Source organism: Haemaphysalis longicornis, unplaced genomic scaffold (genome assembly GCF_048455015.1).
Source record: "Haemaphysalis longicornis isolate Haplotype H1 unplaced genomic scaffold, Haemaphysalis longicornis Haplotype H1 scaffold_1, whole genome shotgun sequence".
Lineage (NCBI taxonomy): Eukaryota > Metazoa > Arthropoda > Arachnida > Ixodida > Ixodidae > Haemaphysalis > Haemaphysalis longicornis.
The window spans coordinates 469,203,545-469,223,825 of NW_027526203.1; the positions used below are offsets into that span (position 1 = coordinate 469,203,545).

General features: G+C 45.7%; 1 protein-coding gene across 6 annotated transcripts in view; it reads right to left on the bottom strand.

Annotated features, from left to right (window-relative positions):
• The window catches only part of Golgin104 (coiled-coil domain-containing protein 186), a 56,172-nt gene extending 36,761 nt beyond the window's left edge, over positions 1–19,411 (bottom strand). For 5 of the 6 annotated variants that reach the window (XM_077688146.1, XM_077688143.1, XM_077688145.1 and 2 more), the window contains exons 1-8: positions 19,264–19,411; positions 15,409–16,261; positions 12,493–12,661; positions 10,221–10,433; positions 7,421–7,540; positions 6,096–6,299; positions 5,066–5,152; positions 3,044–3,186 (exon numbers count right to left, since the gene is read on the bottom strand). In XM_077688146.1, the coding sequence (XP_077544272.1) occupies positions 3,044–3,186; positions 5,066–5,152; positions 6,096–6,299; positions 7,421–7,540; positions 10,221–10,433; positions 12,493–12,661; positions 15,409–16,232 (1,760 nt within the window). In that variant the 5' untranslated portion in view covers positions 16,233–16,261; positions 19,264–19,411. Of the gene's footprint in view, positions 1–3,043; positions 3,187–5,065; positions 5,153–6,095; positions 6,300–7,420; positions 7,541–10,220; positions 10,434–12,492; positions 12,662–15,408; positions 16,262–18,343; positions 18,458–19,263 lie in introns of all 6 variants that reach the window. The other variant, XM_077688142.1, reaches the window with a different exon arrangement.
• Between the last annotated feature and the right edge of the window lie 870 nt (positions 19,412–20,281).

The following is a 20,281-nucleotide window of genomic DNA, read 5'->3' on the forward strand; positions in this document are numbered from 1 at the left end:
CAGTTGATAGAATGCCGGCTTTAACTTGCCTAGAAGCTACCAGGATCTATGCAAAAGGTCAGCAAGACTGTAGCCTAACAATGTGTACCAACTCCAAGATCCTTCGAAATATCTGACCTAAAATGTAAAATGATTAAAGAATTTTTCATGCCACAGCACAGCAAACTTTAGGATGAAACAAAGAATTTTATTTAGCTGTGACATGAGCTTCCGCTTGTTTAGATGCAATTTCTTTCTTTGCAGCCACATTCGCCTTTGAATGCAAAAAGAAATTGGTGTTTCATGCACCAAAAATTCACTTAGGTGATGTGCAGGGCTGGGCAATATCGTGGTACAACATTATCTCAGACACCTTCAAGTATTATCTCAACATTATCTCAGACACCTCTCGCTATGAAGTAAACAGTTACGTTAGCCTAGGCTTCTGGACTTCTTCACGGCTGCAACAGCGGCTGGCCGCTCGCATCATACACGCTACCACTCGTATGTCGGAGGCCACGAGCTTGGATCGGGTGCCCCCGCCCGGTCGCAACACCACCGGTTTGCCTTCCATAGAACTCAATGCATAAGCATACCACTGAAAATGCGGTTGGCTGAAGCACAATACTGTTTATAGTGCATTTTTTCGGTGGGTTCACTGATGGGGTGGGAAGAAAAAAGAAAATCTCGATTGCATTCTTATCCCGTTGTCCCACGGCATCCGTTCATAGACGCTAAGAAATGCATCCGTGCTCCCTCAAAACACAAACAAAAAGGAATTTAAAGTCGCGCCAGCCATCTGTAAGACTGCGCTTCCAGGAGCAGCTGAAAGGGGGAAAAAAAGATGAGAAAAAGATCGTGCCTCTGTTTTCAAGTGCCATGCATTTGAGGGATGATAAATAATTACTTGAGAGCTAGGTTGTGATGTGGCTAGATTCGCACATGTTCTGTTTATAGAGTGGATTTTCGCGGCTCCCGCAAAATACGTATATAAAACCTTTCCAACTGAGACAAAAAGGGGGGAAAAAGAGAGGAAGGGGGGGGGGGGGGGAAATCTTGCTCACATGCTTGGTGTCAAACTGAAGAACAAGTAGTCAGCTGCCTGAACATACGGAGCTCACTGATACGGGTATGGGTTTTTATTGATACTGCATATGGAGTAAATTTCGTGAGGACACAAATTCCACATATCTCACAAATAGCGTTTATTTAGCAAAAAATAAAGCTGTAGCAAAATATTACTCCTTTAGGGACAAAAAAAATTGTTTGCACTAGTATGAAACAAAATAAACAAAAATTCACTTTTAAAGAAGTACTGACAATTTTTTTGTTCTGTTTATATTACTTTGACTAATACTTATTGGCCTATCAATCATGAATAAGCACTCTACATAACTGAATGCACAATAAACAACTGGATTCATAGAAATAATCCCGAAGGTTAGAAACAACTAGCTGCGGCTTTGACAGTTTCACGCCCGGGGGGCACGTAGCACAGAAGTTTGCCACTACCTCAGCATGCTGGTGTGGATGTCAAGCTGCATGCGCACTGCTTTGACCGCATCGTTGCTGAAAGTCACCCCGGCATGCCCACCTGGCGACAGTTCCTGCCCCACATGCAAATCATCACGCTCTGCAGGCGGGACCACACGTATTGTGCCAACAGGGAGAAGCGCTGCTAAAAGGGCGATTTCAAAGCATTCAGCGCAGCCAGGGTCTCCCTAGCTGGGCTCAAATGGAAGCCCTAGCCCCTAGGTAAGGAAGAGCCATTGTCTGCCTTTCAACTGATGCCTTTTATGTACTTTTTCTCTTCCCAATTTTCTAGTTGCTACACAAGTGCCTATACATCGAAATGCACCTTCTCCTTTATAACTTCCTTTTGTTTGCTTCCCAAGTGCCTAAACACTGCACCTACACTTTACAAGACATAATCATGACCCTCACCAAGCCTGACTTGGGCTGAAAAGCAGCAGCGTTAATTTGCTTTCCAGCAATGTAAGGAAGCAATAGTACATGAGCTTCACATCTGAATGTTGTCATTCACAAGTGCACTTTACATACAGTGAATACCTAGACACTATGGCTCTTAAAATCAGAGATGAGGTTTGTGCCAGTTAGGTCATTTCAAATGATAATTGAGTGCCCAAGAAAATTTCTTTGGGCAGCTACAAAAGCACCTGAACTTAAGCCACTGCCAATATGCAAGCCTGAACACAAAGGCATACACTTTTGAAGACACACCTCGCTGCTCTTCAAGACTATCATGTGAAGCAGTGAAAAGCTTATAAAATAACTTGTAACATAAACTTATCATTTTTATAGCTCATAAATACTGGTATTCAATATTCAATTCGATATTTGATTTGAAAGTTACTATTCGGTATTCACACACCTTACAGTATAGTAATCGTCAGCCATTTTTTTCCTTTCATCAACTTTTCTGCCAGCCCCTGCAAGCCTCTAGTTCTTTTTCTCAGTTGCTATCACAGAGCAGAGCACAAAGTTCAAGTTTTTGTTTTTCCAAGCTGAGCAACTTGCTGGTGGAAACTGTGCTACGCAACGTCAGGACAATGAATGCCAATGACTCTAGGTGATAAGATTTTGCAGCCTCGGCCATAGCATTCTCCTCGCATTCTCGGCTTGCTTGGCCACACTGACCTTCCAAATCTTATCTTGCATGCATGTGTACACACCTGGCCGGCTAGCACAGAACAAAATGTTTGAGCTATATCTTTCCTTCATAAATTGACTTGGAACTCGCAAGGTATATGAGGATGAAATATATGTGAGTAGACATTGTAGTTACAACACAATTCAGTAGTCGCCCCGTCGTACGAGAATGTGAACTAGGCGAGATTTGTGCGATTCAAGTTATATGACTTCCTGATTATGTGTTTTCCCGTGGTACTAAAAAAGGCCCATTAAATCAGGTTCCACTGGAGCAAGCAGGAAGTGTTTCTAATAACTTTTTCTGCTGACAGGAAATGAGTACAACAGTTTTTTAAGGAGCAAGTGAAATCGAGGAAAGGACAGGCATGTGTGGGGCAACAGCAAACAGGCGCACCTTTCCAACTGCAGCTCCACATTCCGTTTTTCATCAAGCTTCCCGTTCAGGTCCACAATCTCCTGCTTGAGCGAATTGAGCTTCTCCTTGAGCTTGCTCAGTGTCTGCTCGTACTCCAGCCGCTCTTTCTCCAGGTTATGGATCTGCATGCAAGCGCACGCAAAATTTTACTTTTGAAGTTCCTGTTGTTCAATTTTGATGTAACAGAAACCCTTTGCTTCAAGGTTAGCAGCACTGCGAGCAAATGGCAATGCCACAGTCAACCTGTTGATAACAAAGAGGTGGCTTGCACCGGCACAGCTCGCTTTCTGCGACACAGCCCTCAGAGAGATAAAATGTGCCTTTCATCTTATCAACGTAACAAAACCAAGTTTTGCTTTACATACGATACGTTCCAAGTATTTGCTGATAAAAAAAGCTGTGCAGTCTTCCAGATAACAGAGCTTTCTAACCAATGGTATGATCCCAATACTTGGCATTATGAGTAAATAGCATCATTATAGTAAAACCCTGTCTCGTCTTTTCTTTCTTTTCAGCGTAAGCACATAAATATGCCTTAAGACATAGCATAAATGTCATCACTTCTTACCAAAATGTCAAAAGCCAAACACACAAGAAAATAGAAGGATCATCCTGTCCTTCAATACTTCACTGCCAGGTTGCAATAATAGCAGTTTTCTGGTCTGCTTGCACTGGATCATTTTCCAGTCTATTAAAAGCACGAAAGACCACAAATGAGACATTTAACCTCCACTGAGGGTTATGACTAGGGCTCCAAGTTTCCAGATTAATCCGAACCCCCCCCCCCCCCCCCCCCCCCCCCCCCCCCGATAAACACTCGGCAGTGAAATTTTGAACAATTTGGATTTATCTGATAAACGATTTTAGAGCACACGGCGGCAAAAAATGACGACTGAAGTTCGGAGGTCAGGACTGGCACCCCTGGCTGTTCGCACTAGCCAGCGATAACTGCGAAGGGCCACTGGTCCCACAGGGAGGCTCCTTTTTCTTCTTGCAAGACCAGCACACACTTGCCCACACCCTGATGTAAGCCAGCTGATGAAAGGTTTTGCAAACTTCCAGAGGTATGAAATAAGTAACACTGTTGAAGCCCTCACGCTTTGGAGAGTTCACACTGAGCAGGGGCCAGTGCTTTCTCTTGCTCTACCTACTTCTAGTGCAACCGTTGAAAGGCCATTTTCTATGCTTATAATCATAAATTGAAAGCAGCGCACTTCCAGCAGCAACAAAAATCTTGTAAAGGATGCTAGCGTGTATTAAAACAAGCATTAAGGTTGAAATAAGAGAAACTGTCTAGCTATTTGTGCTTGTGTACAGGTGCCATCATAAGCAACTGGAACAAGGATTTGTGAATATTATCACAAAATATTTCTTACTGGCTTTATGACAGCCATTACCGGTTTACAGGAAGCTTTTTCTATTAGGGAGGGCTGCTTTAAACGCACACTAGTGCAGCCAGGCAGTTTCTGGATGAAGAAATTCCTGTAAATGTATGAGGCCATGTTCCAATTACTTTTGAAGGCACCATATATGTGTCTGCCATTCAAGCATTTGATACAAAAATTTGCTCCTAAGGTGTTCTGTTCTGAGGTGTTTGTGTTCAGACATCATTTCACCTATGATTTGTAGTATTTAAAATAGAGCGGAATACCATTAGAATTTTGAAGAATTGGATATTTACGAGATATAAACTCCAAAAAACGCAGTGCCAGAAAAGAAACCCCAAAAAACACCCTCTGAACTTTGCCAAAAATAAAGTCTGAAAACCCGAGCCCTAGTTATGACTCAATGTTTCAGCTCACTGTTTTAGTGGGCATTGTTCACGCTGCTAATATGCTAAACAACATCCCCAATTTGCTTAACTGTCTGCGCATTACTTGCACAGCCACCATGTGGACCATTTTGGAAGCTCCTGTTACAAACACTCGCTGTCTGCAACCCATGCTGCGGTGTGGGCATGCGCAGTGTGAAGAAAGCTTTGCTTTTAGAGACGTCGCCTACTTTCATCGTGAGGCCGTTGTTCTCGTCAATGCTCATCTTGTGCTTTCTCTTGAACGACTCCAGCTCTTGCTTCATCACATGGTACACCTGCAATGATATCCCTTCGTTACCCAGACATCGTACACGGTACAGAGGGAGGCACAGTCAATGTGCGTTTGCACACCCCACTAATCCTTTACAGGCACTTTGCATAGCCCCACTGTAAAATCGAGCATCCGTGAAAGACAGTAGGGCAACTGTAGCTCGTACGTAACCTCAATACCAAGCTTGCGGCCCTCAAAACTCCTAGTCTCGCTTGCCAAAATTTTCTCTATGTCCATCACATCATTGTTTCCATCAGAATGAGGGCTTTTTCCCTATAATCTGCAGTTGGCAACATAAAGGCCAACCATTATCTAAGTTAAAAACACATGGGAGGCAAGCAAAACAGGCTGCAGATGCAACTGGATGCATCATACACATAGAGGTTAGGGCTTTGGCAATGACAATTTTTTTCAGAGGTAGCTGTGAGATGCACGACTGTTGAAAGCTGCAGATCACTCGCAATTATTTGAACACACAATGCTAGACAATAATAATAATAAAAAAAGCTTAAAATGTCCAGACGCAAATCTTGGGGAAAAAAAAAAGAGGAGAGGGAAAGCCCCTTAGATATGAAAATGCTCGTCTCCTGGCTACTCACAATGCATCCCTACACAAGGGACTCTCACCTGCAAGAAACAGAAAGAGGGGAGGTGGGGAGGCTGAACAACCCCACTCAATGAGCCTGGCTTGCATCCTTGAGCACCCACAATCTGGATGCCTCTTCAAAATAAGTTGCCGCCGAAGATGAAGCGGAATGAGCCACACAAGCCCCACCCATGGCAGTGTTTCCTGATCCCACAACAACACCGCTTTCTCAAACTAACGGGAAACCAGCAGACCCGGCCAAGAGGGACCACCCCGTAAACCTGGCCCGCACAGACATTCCGCAGCTGCTCCCGTGTGGCAGAGACGGACCGAGGGTGTGGAGGGACGTATAAGGGCTCGCCTCCTGCTGGCTCTCCTTCTCCATCTTGTGCTCCTCGAGCTCGGACAGCTTCTCCTTGAGCTGGTGGTCCAGGGAGACGGACTTGATCTCCTCGGCTTCCTGGTAGCGCCGTATCATCTCCTGGCAGTCTCGGCGCACCTGCTCGGCCTCCTCGCGCAGGTCACGCAGCCGCAGCTGTGCCTGCTCCAGCTTGGCCTGCGTCTCCTGCGTCCACCACAAAGGCGGGCGAGGGCCACTGAGCAACGCACTGCCGAAACGACGCTCCCACAATTGGACCCGCAAGTACCAGGACAAACTTGACCAACAGAAAGGTCAGCCCAAGGCAGAACTTCAGCACGGTGCGCAGAACTTCCTTCACACAAATACAAATTTAATCCACCTTTTTTCATTTATAGTTAAAAAAAATGTACTAACATGTAAGCTTGAGCATGTTGGTAAACCATCCTTGGAACAGCACGAAAAAAGACGCCAACAAGCCGTAAACAAGACATGGCCCTGTGTCCCGTTTACGTCTTCTCAGCGTCTTTTCTTGCGCTCTTCCAAGAATCGAAAAAATGTGCCACTAGCTTTACAGCCAGGTTTTATAAAAGCTGATCATAGCCTGCTAAGCAGAAGAATTCGACTAATACAGCCGTCAAACAATCACAGTGTGAGAGAAGGCAGACTAGTTCAAGCTGATGCTTTATAATTACTGTTTATCATTTCAATTTTCTGATTTGGATGTTCCTGTTTTTTATTTGCCTAAATGTCCAAGTAACAGGTGTGGGCCTTACATGAGGGCACCTTTTGAATACAGTAACAGACTCTTCATAAGCTACAAAATGGCATTTAATAGTTTAAACCGCTACCATTGTAAGACTCTTGAAAACGAGGGAGTTGAAACAACTGGCACAGTGCTGGCGGGGAGCATGCACTTGCAAGGGTATCAGCACCCCTCATGATACAAGTGATATTGTCCATACAGAAAAACGTTGCTGAGCAAGAAGGTGTAAAAAAACTCCACCGGGAAAAGACTCGGGAAAACAAATCTAGAGCAACCTGAGATGGGTAGATGACAGCCTGTTTATAATCAATTCTGAAGACAACCTACAAAAAATGATTTTATTACGATATGTACAGAGTGTTCCAATGCTTTTACGAACTTCTGAAAAATTAATCCGTTACAGACTGCTTGCTTGTTCTTGTTCCAACTCACTTTGCACAAAACATGCATAAAGCTCAATGAACCACTGTAAAGCATCAGCTTTCTTATTCACTGGACTGGACTGGTTTCAATGGCTACTTCCCCACCAGGGGCATGTGGGTGCAAACTGCCCACTGCTCACCTTGTGGGCATCCACCTCCGTCTTGAGCTTGTTCTGGGCCCATTTGATCTTGATGTCTCGCGAGGACAGCTCCTCCTTGAGCCTCTCCTGCTCCTTTTGAAGCTTCGCCATATCTGCGAGCTGAGAGAAAATTCTGTCTCTCATCTGCACACCCTTCAGTTAAATGCCGGCAGTTTCCCGGTATGATCACGATGAACTAACCTTACTCATCACTCCCCTAAACTTCGCCCATTCCACAGCCTGGTTCATGTGGAGAGGTCACCTTCTCTCCCAAAATACTCGGTTCTCGCTTGTTTATAGACAGTGTGAGATGAAACTTCGCCAGTGGCTTGTTTATGTGCAGGCCAAAAAGGGAAGGTCAGGCGCCCTGGTATAAGAGTTCCGGCTGTCCCACCTCAACACAAAACTTTTGTTTGCATGTTTTTTCTGTGGCAACTACCAGGACCTGTTTGTATTTCAGATCGATTCATTTCCTCTAATACAGCAGGTTAACAAAGTTGTTGCTCCCAAAGTTCACTACTGCAGTAAATTAACCAAATAATCATGGTGGTTACCCATTAGTATAATGCATGCAAAGTCCCAGAAACAGGTGGGTGGAAAGGTCAGCTTACATGTTCCCTCCCATGCTTCGTAAACAAATGTCCATCGACTGACATGAAAAATTTCGTATTCTGAATGCATAAGCACCAACAGGAAGAGAGTATGAACAGTATAGTAAAAAGCCAAATCAATCATAATAATAAAAAAAAAGCTTCTTTGAAAACACTACTTTTTTTACGCACTAACGCATGCGTTAGCACTTCTGTAAATAAAATATCAGTTGTTAGTGGTGTAGGTCCTGCAATCACATTAGATGCTGCACGGAAAACTACAGTCTCTGACTGCGAAACCCTACAGCATATGTCTTTGTAGGGGATAGCCCAAAAGCTGAAAATGGTTCATCTAGCTCAGAAGTGATGCATCCTCATGGGGGGTTGGCCAAGAAGCTGGACAGGGTTATACAGTAAAACTCCGGTGATGCGATCACGGCAGGCACAAATTTCGGTGTGATACTAATTCATAATACTTCCCGGCTGAAATGCATTGCTTACAATACAAAAAGCACTGGCTGTCCGAACGCATTGCTGCACCGCTGCAGATCGTACGAACGCGTCGTCAACAGCCGGCGGTCATGGTCCGAGGAAAGCGCACGAGCTGGTGGAGAGAGTGTGAACCGGGCGGGACCCAAGTTGGCAGAGCCCAACTGGCTACATCACACGGCTACACGATCTTTCACTGGTCCCTCCGTCAAGAAGACCGGACCATGCTTGGCGCGCCGAGGGGAGGAAGGTAGAGAACGCCCTTGAGCCACCCACTCGAGCCAGCCTGACTTGTTTTCCGGGGGGTGAAGGCAGCATGGCCTGCCTCCCCCCACCCCCCCACGTCGTGTGGGCCCAACCCTTGCTTTTTTTTAATGTAATGCGGGATGCTCGTTGTCATCCTCTTGCTGTCTGTGTGTTGTCGATCTGTGTTTGCTTGCACTTTTCGCCTCAAGGAGGTTCGCGCAATCGCACGCTTGCACGCCATTTGCTGCTGACATGAGCGATGAAGATGACAATGACAAGGTAGCAGCCACGATGAGCTGCCCACGACGGCTGAAACACACCTGGTCCTGGCACTCGATGTGCTGAAGCGGGCAGTAGGCGGGCGAAAAAATTCATGAAATCGCTTGCACAAAATGTTACACCTCCCAGAAGTCGACCGTTGAAGAGTGTATGTTTTGATGATACGAATTTTGATGATACGAATTTTGATGATACGAATTTTAATGATACGAATATTTCGCACGACCCAGTGAAATTCGTATACCGAGGTTTTAGTGTATCAGCAATTCACAGCACCTGCGAGGTACCACCATAGGCGATGAATGCAGCTTGTTTTTACTGGGTTTCGTCGACGATTGCTTTATTTTCTGCACCTGTTGGGCATTACCCCTCGGCATGTAAGCAGCATAGCAACTACCTGTTTTTGGCTGCCCCCTAACTACACTACTAATCACGTTGGAGGAAGCTGGTAATTTGAAAACGCTTCCAGTTTATAAAATGTGTTGTGGGCACAAAAAAGGTGGCTGGCAGTAGCTGCTCTCATTTTTGTATACGTAGTCATTTCTGTAATTCTCCTTTTTCATTCACTGGGAAGCGCAAGTAGAAAGCAGGGGAAAACTGGTTGTCATGGAGCGGTTCAGTGTAATGTCCACAAAATGTTACAATGTGCACAAGTGTGAGTGGCAAAAAAGCTCGAGCTAAGAAGCAACCTATACAAGGCTTCCCACAAGGTTCACTGAATTCCCTGCGAAAAGACAAATTATAAGATACCTTAAAAAAGGGAGAGGACATTTGAGGTGCATAAACATGCTGCAGGCAATGCTAATAATTAGCAAAAAGTACCGCTGCTGACCGAACCAGCCAATGGTGAACAGATGACACTGACATGACAATCTTACATCACCAGAAGTGCGCGAAAAAAGATGACCAATATAAGCACTGCCCACACCATGACACGTGAGTGCGGTGATGATGCACTGATGCAACACAAAGAATGGCAGGGACTCAAAATAAGTGCTGGAAAGGGGTGGTAAACTTGGCAGTGTAATTGCAACCCTTCTGCTCATCGTGAAAAAGCAATATTTGGCTCGCAAGTCGAATATCTGGCTCTGGAATAATGTTACACACACATTAGCCTTTCTTGTCATTGCCAGCAGATGCGGATGCGGTGGATGTAGCGACATCACTTGGCTCTTCAAGCGCAAGGAGCGACCCACCTTGGTGTCTAGGTTGGCACAGAGGCGAGCACGCTCATTGTTCAATGACCGCACCCGGCTGAAATGCTGGTCCCGTTCCTTGAGCACTTCGCGGTACTTCTTCTCCGTGTCCTCGAGAGCCTTGCGTGCCAGGATGACCTCCTTCTCGCTCGTCGCATACCGCACCACCATGCCATCCTTTTCCTTGGTCACAGCCTCCAGCTGCTTGCATAACTGCAGCAGGGAAGCCCCGCAAAGGTCATCTTCCATCTAGGACCAGCCAGTTTAATGGGCACCACACGTGCCTACATTTTGACAGCTTAGCCAAATAGCTGGACGACTCCCTCAAACGCGAGTGGCTCGGGCAACTGTAGTACAACAAGGACATTGCAACAATGCTAGGAGCCAAGAAACACGGTAGACAATGCCGCTTGGCGGTAGACAGATAGATAATACCATTTAAACTTTTTAAGGCTATCTAATTAAGAAGATTTGCTTATTCCTTTCGGTTGTGCACGGTGAAAGAAAAAAAAAGAAAGAAAACAGCGTCACAAGTTTCACTGAGACAATATCAGGCAAAGCACGACACAGGCGCTCATTTGTACCATTCAAGTTGGAGTGACTCAAATCAATCAAAATGTGGGGCCCACTGCCCATAAAAAGTACCAGAAAAAGTGCACATCCTGTTAAGTAGACAGCTGAGGGTTGCTAAGACAAGGACAAAGACACTGCCAATTAACAAAAAGCCTCCAAGTCCTCCAAGCACTGACAACCTTTCAAACCATGGGCATAAGCAACGTGCTACGGATGGGACGTCACCGACAAGGAGGATAAAGTGGCAAGATGAAAAGCCAGATGGGCTGGGCTGTGTATTGGCCATCGCAGGCTCTGCGGTGTGTACACTCGTTTCATACGAAATGGTTTTTCTCTACAGTAAGCCAATGTTTACTGCAGCACTTTTTGTTTTCTTTTCAGAAAATTATTTCCTCTCGTAAAGGTCTACTCCTCTGAATGCTCCTCTGAATGCCTCGCAACCTTCTGGGGCTCATCTTCGAAATGAAAGTGAGCGCTAACCTGTTATTCCTTTTTTTTGCAATTTCATCACAGGTTACTTCAAATCAAAGAATTTATATATGTTTTGACGCAATTATGAATTTTAGAGATTCTTTAAAAGTAAAACGTCACTAAATTGATGGAGCTAAGGCAACCATGTTTAAAACATCAAAGTAAACTTCGTATATTCACACAAAACATGTGACTTTTATTGCCCATATGTGTTAATTATAAATAAAGTCTGATAAGTATACACCTACATCCTTACTGCATTGAAAAAATAAAAATAAAATGCTATTGCTTGCTTATACAACATGCACAGTGAGCATTGTAAACCTATAAGTACGTACTCTAAAATTAATGTCAGAAGACTAAGGCTTGCTGACAACGCAGCCACTGAGAACCTTGCCAGTGAGCATAAGGGCAGCCAACACGTTATTCCAACTAAGGATGCCACATGTTGGAATCTCACATGTGCACCAGATATCACACAGCTTAAAAAAATGGGTGCAAAAGTGTGGCACGGATGTCCTGTTCCCGGCCAGTTGCAAGCTGGCTGAGATGTCCCTGACTGTCAATGGACTAAAAAAAAAAAGGATGCTTGCCTTAAAATGCCGACCCTGAAATCCTGAACTATGTGGAATGCAGACCTCGTGTAATCTACAATGCACTACTTTGACATGGGAAATGCCATAATGAATAGACCAGTCACTGTTTGAATAACCACCTAAGAGAGGACTGAAGGTCAGTAGCACTGCTATCCACAAGGGCGCCATTGGGCTGATCACTGAAGGTGCTACATGTGGCAGGAACAAGGAAAATGGAGTGTAGTGTACCACATTCACCACTATATTTTTTGCTGTGGAAAACAAGCAGAATAAGTTGTGTTTATGAATACAGACACTGTGCCTAAAAGGGATGTAAAAGTTGCAAATGAACAGTTGGAACTTGGCAATGACCCTATGTACCCACCAATGTGCACCCATGCCAAGTTTCTATGGCAGTCCTCTGCCAGCTTTTGGAAGCAGCAGAGGCAGCTAATCCAAAGGCTGCCAGGGTAGAGCCAGATAAATAAACCAGGTGAGCCACCCTGTTTCCCAGAGACATTCCAAAGCAAGGCATCTAGCTTTGCCCGCACAGTCGGCAGTGTTCTCACCAGACAGGAGAAATGCTGGCGTCAGCACGTGGCAAGTTTGGCTACGATCAAAGGGAAAGGGCGTGGCACAGCCCAGAGCAGCACCTTCTCATTCTTGGACAGCAGCTCGGCGCGTGTCTGTGCCAGCATGCGCTGGCTCTCGGCTTCCCGGGCCGACGTCTTCTCGTTGAGCACGGTGAGCTGCTGCTGGAGTTGCGTGTTGCTCTGCTCCAGCCGCTCCACTATGTCATAGCTCAGGGCACACCTCTTGCACCTGGGCACAAAGGAGGCCACCACTCTCACCACCACGGCAACCTGCCCCTTGACACGCTTGCAGCGGCTGATGGCTGCTGAAACTTTTCCAGCTTTTTGTAGACACCGCCTTTCAGCTGAATCCAGCTCAATTTCAATCCAAAAGCACACCAAGCTCTATCAGGTTAAACTCCAGCAGCAAGCTTTCCTGGTGGTGCATAAAATTATGCAAGTCTATTGATAACCCAGAGGGCTGGGATCTGCATGGCTGCTTATACTATGCACAAAAAATTCAGCTAACGAGTCTAACAACCACATTAAAACTTTTCAGCCAAAGCTCCCCTGCTCAGTCTACCTTTGACTGGATTCATACGTGCTCATGTTACCACCATGTGATCTATAAAAATTAGTGACAATAACTCAAGATAATCCTAAGCCCCTAAGCAAAAGGCCCGGTTTCAACAACCAAAAATAATAATAATAAAAAAAGCACCTCCAGGTTCATGCTGCACGTGATCATGGAGAGAAACTAGGACAGTAAACCTTATCTGAAAATCTGCACTGATTAAGTCTCAATACCCAAATGGGCTCCCGTGGAACCCTACACACACCTACATGCGTGGGTTGCACCTCTTCGAGTAAAAGTGGAGCGCCGAGGCAGCGCACGGAGGACCTAAACTCAAGGCCTAATTCGAAGCCCCCCCAAAAATACCAGCACAAGTGTCTGCTGCTGCACAGCGAACGAAACCTGCGATGTCAGGTACAACTGCACAACACCCTGGCCCCGATTTCGTTGTGGTGCCCACCTTTCGCAGCTTCTTCCACCCAGTGCTCACATAAACAGTTGCCCGCTTTCTGGCCAAACCAGGCACGTTACCACTGTTGCACCATGCACCATAAGCAAGATTTTCAAGAGTTAACAACTCTCCTCCCAAAACTTGGCGTTCTTTGCAAGCAGGTTGGCAGAGTCCGCAAAGTTAATGAGATGAAACCACATTTTACCACTTTACCACAGAAGCCAATATCCGATGGCTGCATCAAACCAAGCTTGACATTGAGCCGTAAAACGTCACGAGCAACAGCACTGAACACATCTGAATGACACTGAGTAGGCGGAAGGCCTAAAAAGGAGACACTAAGGATATCGTCCATATCTTGGTAGTTAAACAGCACCTACGTTAGAAGAACCTGACACACTACTGACATGGTGTTTTCTATCCCCTACACATGAAACCCTACACTTCATGGTTCCCATCACCATACAAAACAAGACAGTATTCTGAAATGCACTGCGTATGACTCTCAGCTGATTTCAGCAGCTACACACAGTTGAACTCATGTCACAAGTGTTTACTCAGTCAGTTTGTTGATTGCAATTTGCCATTTTACAGCTTAAACATCTTAAAATGAGTCTGCAGAGCCCTTTTTGGAATCTGGCCTAGCATAGGCTGCACTGAAAGTATGCTGCATACTACGGCACTACGGCATACTAGCTTTTCTTGGAACCCCCCCCCCCTCTCCTGAATGAAACTTGAAACTGTAGTATGTTGGAAGCAAAAGCTGCCCTTGAGGTCACTCCCTTCAGCTGATACTTTAACCCACGGCAAACATGGGATCAGAGATGTGTACACAATGTTTAATGAATGGAAAAAAAAAATGTAAACATGGAAATACATTTTCTCCACACGAGTTATATTTTTACATGTATTGTTAACGGAAAGTATTTAGGCTTCATAGCCCGCTCACGCCTGTATATTCTAAATTGCCTCTCTCCTTCCCTCCAGTAAAAAAAATGTAACTTTGCATCAATGAAACTGTAGTCAGAATTACTGCAGTTTATTACAATCATCGTTTTCCTCTTTTCTATCACAACAAACCAGTAACAGCTATTCCATCTTTTCGGTACCCAGCAAGACATAACAAGTGCTCTAAATTATGACAGTTGGGTAATTCTGTTGATTCAATTTACACACTTCACCAACTTGCCTCATTTTATTTTGTTCATACTTTGTTCCCTGTTATTTTTGTATTTCTTTTGTGTTGATAAAACTCCCTTTTCTTTTCAGTGGTGAAAGGTAGAAATTTACCTGCCTTTTCTTCATTCTCAAAAAAAAAAAAAAAAGGTATTTGAATAGGTATTTGAGCCTAATATGTGTATTGATAGCTTTCTGTCATAATGCAACAGTTTATAATATGTGTCTTCGATTTGGCTGGACTTGCTGAACATTCAAGTGCAGCGTGCGGCGCCTGCACTTTTCTCTTCGATTTACTGAGGGTGCAGAGAGTGAAGAATGACTCTGCGGCTTTCCCTGCCCTTCCCTGAGAGGAGGAGCAGAAGCAGATGAAAAAAAAAAGTGCAAGATAGCTTTTGCCCAGGCGGCACCTGTGCTGAACTATTTGGGAACTGGTTCCCAAAGTGCAGGACAAATTGAAAAGACATAATTTGTAATACCGTTTCAAAATTGATGTATTACTGTGAATAAATGACCAAGGTGACAAGACAAATGAATTTAGCATTCACAAGCTCAACTTCTCCACAATGGCAGTCCTCTACCAGTGGAAAAGCTTTGTCCGAGGGCTGCCATCTGTACCACAACCATCAAACCCAAACACACTGCGCTATCAAAAAGGGAAGGCGGCCTGTATGAGAAAAGAGAGATAGGCATGGTCAGCACTTTAAACCACCTCGGGTTGCTCATACAGTGCCCCACATGTTACGTCTTTGATGCAGTTCTCTGCAACAATGATTAAAAGGAAGTGCCAGCCTACCTGAGCGCCACTGCTTGAGCGCCATTGTGCAATCCCCAGGATGCCAACTTGGAAGATTCGGAGCCTTCCACCCCCTCCAGCTCAGACTCGAGCTCCGAGAGCAAAGCGTCGCTGTCGTCACTTTCCTGGCTGCAGGAAGACAGCTCGGTGGGAGTCCGAACACAGCGCGGCAGGTGTGAGTCCGAGGAATAGCGACAGAGGCCACGAGACTCGGCCTTCTTGTCTGGCCTCTCGCAGTGCCTTGACGAACTGTCCGACTCGGAGCTGGTGCAGTGGTCAACAAAGAGCCGCACCTCCGGGGAGCTCCGGCTGCTCGAGATGTGCAGGACTGCGGGGCTATCCATGTCGGCATCGTGTTTTGTGACCGCCTTGTAGGCGGAGGCAGCATCTCCCCTGGTCTCACTGGAAGACTTGGTGCGGCCCGGCGGGTGACTCGGCCCGTCACCGGAAGCGTGTGGCCCGGGCAGGTTAACCACAGTGCCACTTGGGCTTGCGTCTGCGGTGGCCGGTGAGAAAGTTGCACCAATCGGCTGGCACTCCTGTGCTGGTGAAACATCCCCGCTGCCAACTTCTCCAGATGCTGAGGCCTCGCACTCCCCGGATACACTGACTAGACATAACTCGCCACTGGTGATGACTGCACCATCTCCCGTAGAAGCCTGGTCATCATTTTTAGCCTTGCACTGTGCCGGTTCCTCTGCCAGCTGAGTTCCATGCCCGGGAAGCAACAACCGGGTGTTGTCTGCAGTGCTGCCACCTTCAGGGCAGGGTGCACCGACAGCGTCAACATCAGCAGCGCCACCCTCTGATTTGGAAGACTCCATGGCCGCCACTCTTCACTTCCATCTTAGCACTGCAAGAATGAGATGAAAGTGTCAAAGGAGACATCATCATGCACAAAGCAAGGAACAGCTGCAGGTGCAGAACAGGTGTGAGACATATTTGAAACCTGCCAGCACGGATGTCTTAAGCTTGTCAAAGTTGGAAAACACGCATGACTTTCAAAACAAACGGATAGAGTTGAGAGAAGAATTTCACAAAATAACCCCGAGGTATGTCACCACACAAAATAACAAGCCCAGTCACGGCCCAAACAAATGGATGTGACAGTAGTTACAAAGGTTACAATAGCTCAGCTCTAAAGCAGGAATGTATTTGCAGCACACTCGCTTCAGCTCATTCTTCACAGTGGCAAAAGACACAGCAGATGATGACCAGTGGCTGATTACTTTTCCACCTAGCAGCGTTCGACTGCTCCTCGGAGCCCTCATGACTAACAACACATCATTTACTGCTGATAAGTTGTGCAAGTACAGCTGTTACCATGCTACACACAAAGCGCGGTCATTTATGGAAATTTAACTTGAGTAAATGAACAGCAGAGGCAAAATATTTTTTTAAGAAGGTCCTTTTCAGCACAACAAGCATGCCACTGTTCTGGAGATCATCACGCTCATTTTTATAACTGTACAGAACATCCAAAAGCTTTATTAGAACAGAAGCACCCAGCCCGACAACTGTGATCAAGCTCAATATGCTAAATTAAAACGTTTAAAAAGTTAACTTCACCTTTAAAATGATTCAGATTAAGGGTGCCACAATTTATTTTTATGTACACTTGCACACATATCCCTGATTCCTTTAATGAGACTTGGGGCAACCCCCTTTTCTTTTTAGTCAGTAGAAAGGTGAGAACCAAGTACGAATCCCTTAGGTATTCATTAAATGAAGACAAAGAGCCCATTTTTAATGTTAATAATAAATTCTGAAATGCAGAATATAAAAGTTTGACAACAGCTTCTTTACGTCCTAGCCCTTAACCCAGCAAAGAAAAAGCGGGGAGGAGGGGAAGAAATTGGCTTCTTCCCCTACGAACACAAAGTATTAAATGTCACATGCACAAAGTTGCAGAATGCAGCAATTTTAGAGAGCTCAATTTGAAAGAAGAGTTGTCATTTATCCTGCCGCAGTTTATCTAGAACATACACAGAGCATTAAGGATGCACTGGACTTAACGAAAAATCCCTTTCGATGCTTATTTTTCTGGCACTAACCTAAAGGAATGAATAGTACATGAGAAGGTCCAAAATTTAAGCTGGTTGGTGCTACCGAAAGAAAACAGCCCCAGAGAAAATGAAGTAGGAAAGCACACAGTGCTATGGTGCTCATTTTCTTGCTACATCCTGCAATTTTCAATGGAAGTTCTAACACGGCACCGACATACATCTGAGGATTAAGTGGCTCACAAAGTTACGCAACATGTTGCTTCCTCTTTCAATGCTGTTTCCTGCACCTTTGAAATTACTCTTTTAAAGAGTGCTCGTCATGCGAGCTTTACAGAAAAAAAAGTTCCCTTTGCAAAACCAGGCATCTGGATACCAGAAAGCTTCATCGCACAGAAAAAGCCTTCCCAAGGTAAGCCTTCCCCTACTTGGTGCCTCATGCAATGGCACAGTATCTTTTGGGGTGAAATATGGGCGAAAACTGACATTTTTATTGCTATCTGCAGTAGCCACAGATGTGTTTCATACACCAAAACACACAGTGGTCTATGGACAAGTGATCCCACATGTACTACACGTAACTGCTGTAAAAGAGGGCAGCTATTTAAACATAACCAATATTAGTGTCAATTTCTGGTTGAAGCAGGCGAAGATTAGCTGCGCTGATTTTAACAGAGATAGTGTGAACATCAGAGGTTGTAACAATGACATTTGTAGCTACAGCCCTGCAGAAAATTTTTTGAAGCAAGTCACACAGCCGAAAAAAAACAAATAAGCATTCCTTCGTACTGCAAACAATATTTACAATAAAAAAACACAGTTAAAAACCGAAAAGATTTAGACTGTCACTTTCAGTTTAGGAGCGGAGCAAAATTCACAGTCCTGGACAAAAAAGAAAAATGCATTCGGTAAGGAATGCGTCAACAAAATACCTGTGATCTGGATAAAATGACCCTGTCGACATAGAGACTGCGTCATCCCACGCCGTACGCGCCCGGAAAACAATATCCTACGTAGTTTGAGCCCGAAGTTCTGCGTGGGAACACCTGCAAATTCCACGAGGTGCGAATTTTCGACCGCTGTACTCTGCGGCAGCACTTCCCAAGGCGGGCGGGCCTATGCTCACTGCGTCTGAGCACGCTTTCGTGTGCAGTCATTATTCGCGAATTCGCTTTTCCCGACTACGATGGTCATCATGCAGCGCACTCGTAGCCTTCGCTATCAGGCGATGATCCTATTCTGTTGACAGATGTCATGACTCAGTCGTCCTGAGACATCCGCATCAGGGCCCTACCGGCTCTTGCAAACTGCACCACGGCAAAATACATCGCAGCATTAGCAGCAGCCAAGCGGAGCATATGACAGCACCGAAACTGACTGGCAAGCAGCTGTTAGGGGAACGCTGCAAGGCAGCAACAGGTGTGAAGACTGGAGAAGCTAGAAAACGCCTTGCTTGATACAAGGGCGCTGAAAACTTGAACTCCAGCGAGCTCTTTATTGTGTAGGGCTCTTTCCGGAGAATCAGTAGGCTGGCAGGCGTGAAGTCACTAGAAGAATGCTAGTACGCACTGCTATAAAGCCACAAAACAAGAAAAGTGGGGCGCGCACACGAACTACCACGAAGAAATGAAAACGAGTAGCCCGTAAGAATATTCCCGATACCGTGGACCCTTTTCGCGACAGTATTCCATAAATAGAAACTTTTGTGAGGGACAACCGGCTGACGTGCAAAAGAGGTAGATGCCTCAGCGGTTTAACAATACTGGCAATCGAGCAACGCTAAGAACAAACGCTGCCATTAAGACGCCTCAGAAAATGAATGCAGGCATCACGCGACAACATGTTGACTCACGTGGAACATGCAAAGGCGGAATGGTACAGCATAGAAACACCATCACACAAAAAGGCCGAACATGAACTCTGGCTAACGAGCAGCGAGCGCGAAGAGCGAGACAGTGAGCGATGTCAGCAGTGCCAGTGTTGCCTGAACTGACGTCACGGCGACGAACTTTGGCGAAATGCGGTCGCCAAGCCGAGCCGCGTTCGAACTTCCTGCACTTCCCGGAACGCCTGCGAGCTTCCCCCACCACCCGCCAGCTTCGAACGCAACTTGTTGTGCTTGTAGTGTCGGAACAAGGAGACACGTACAAGCACATAACGTATGAAATGACGGTGCCCTCGAAAAGTTTTCTGCAGAGCACTTGCGCTAATGTGAACCCAATATCGAAAACAAAACTACTAAGGTAGATTGCTGGGCAGTTGGCCAACAAAAATCATTTTTGAAAGCAGAGGTAAAACACGCCGCATAAGGAAACAAAGCACATACACACGGACGGCCGCTTAGTTTCTATGTTGTACCGGTTATACCATTCCGCCTTTGCATGTTCCACGTTAGTCGGCATGTTGTCGCCCATGACGACTACGGTCTCTTGATTTGATTGATTGTAGGGTTTAACGCGCCGACGCAACGCAGGCGATGAGGCGCGCCGTAGTGGAAGGCTTCGGATTAATTTTGGCCACCTGGAGATCTTTAACTTGCGCCGAAATCTCGTACACACGGGCATTTTTGCTTTTCGCCTTCCGGTCTTTTCGGCACAAGACGTTTCGGTCTCCATGGTTTCGGTATAGGGCGTTTCGGTGCACGGACCTTTCGGGACACGGGCGTTTCGGGACACGGACGTACCTTTCGGGACACGGGTGTTTCGGTACAAGGTGGTTCGGTGCAAAAATGAATTCGGACGAGCGTTTTAGGAAGCGCGCGTTGTTGACGTGGGAGCTGCATTCACGCAAGTACGTCCATATTTATTACAAATGTACATACTTGCTCGTAATTCTGCGTTACATTAGGCCAGGGAAAGAATTAAGTTTGC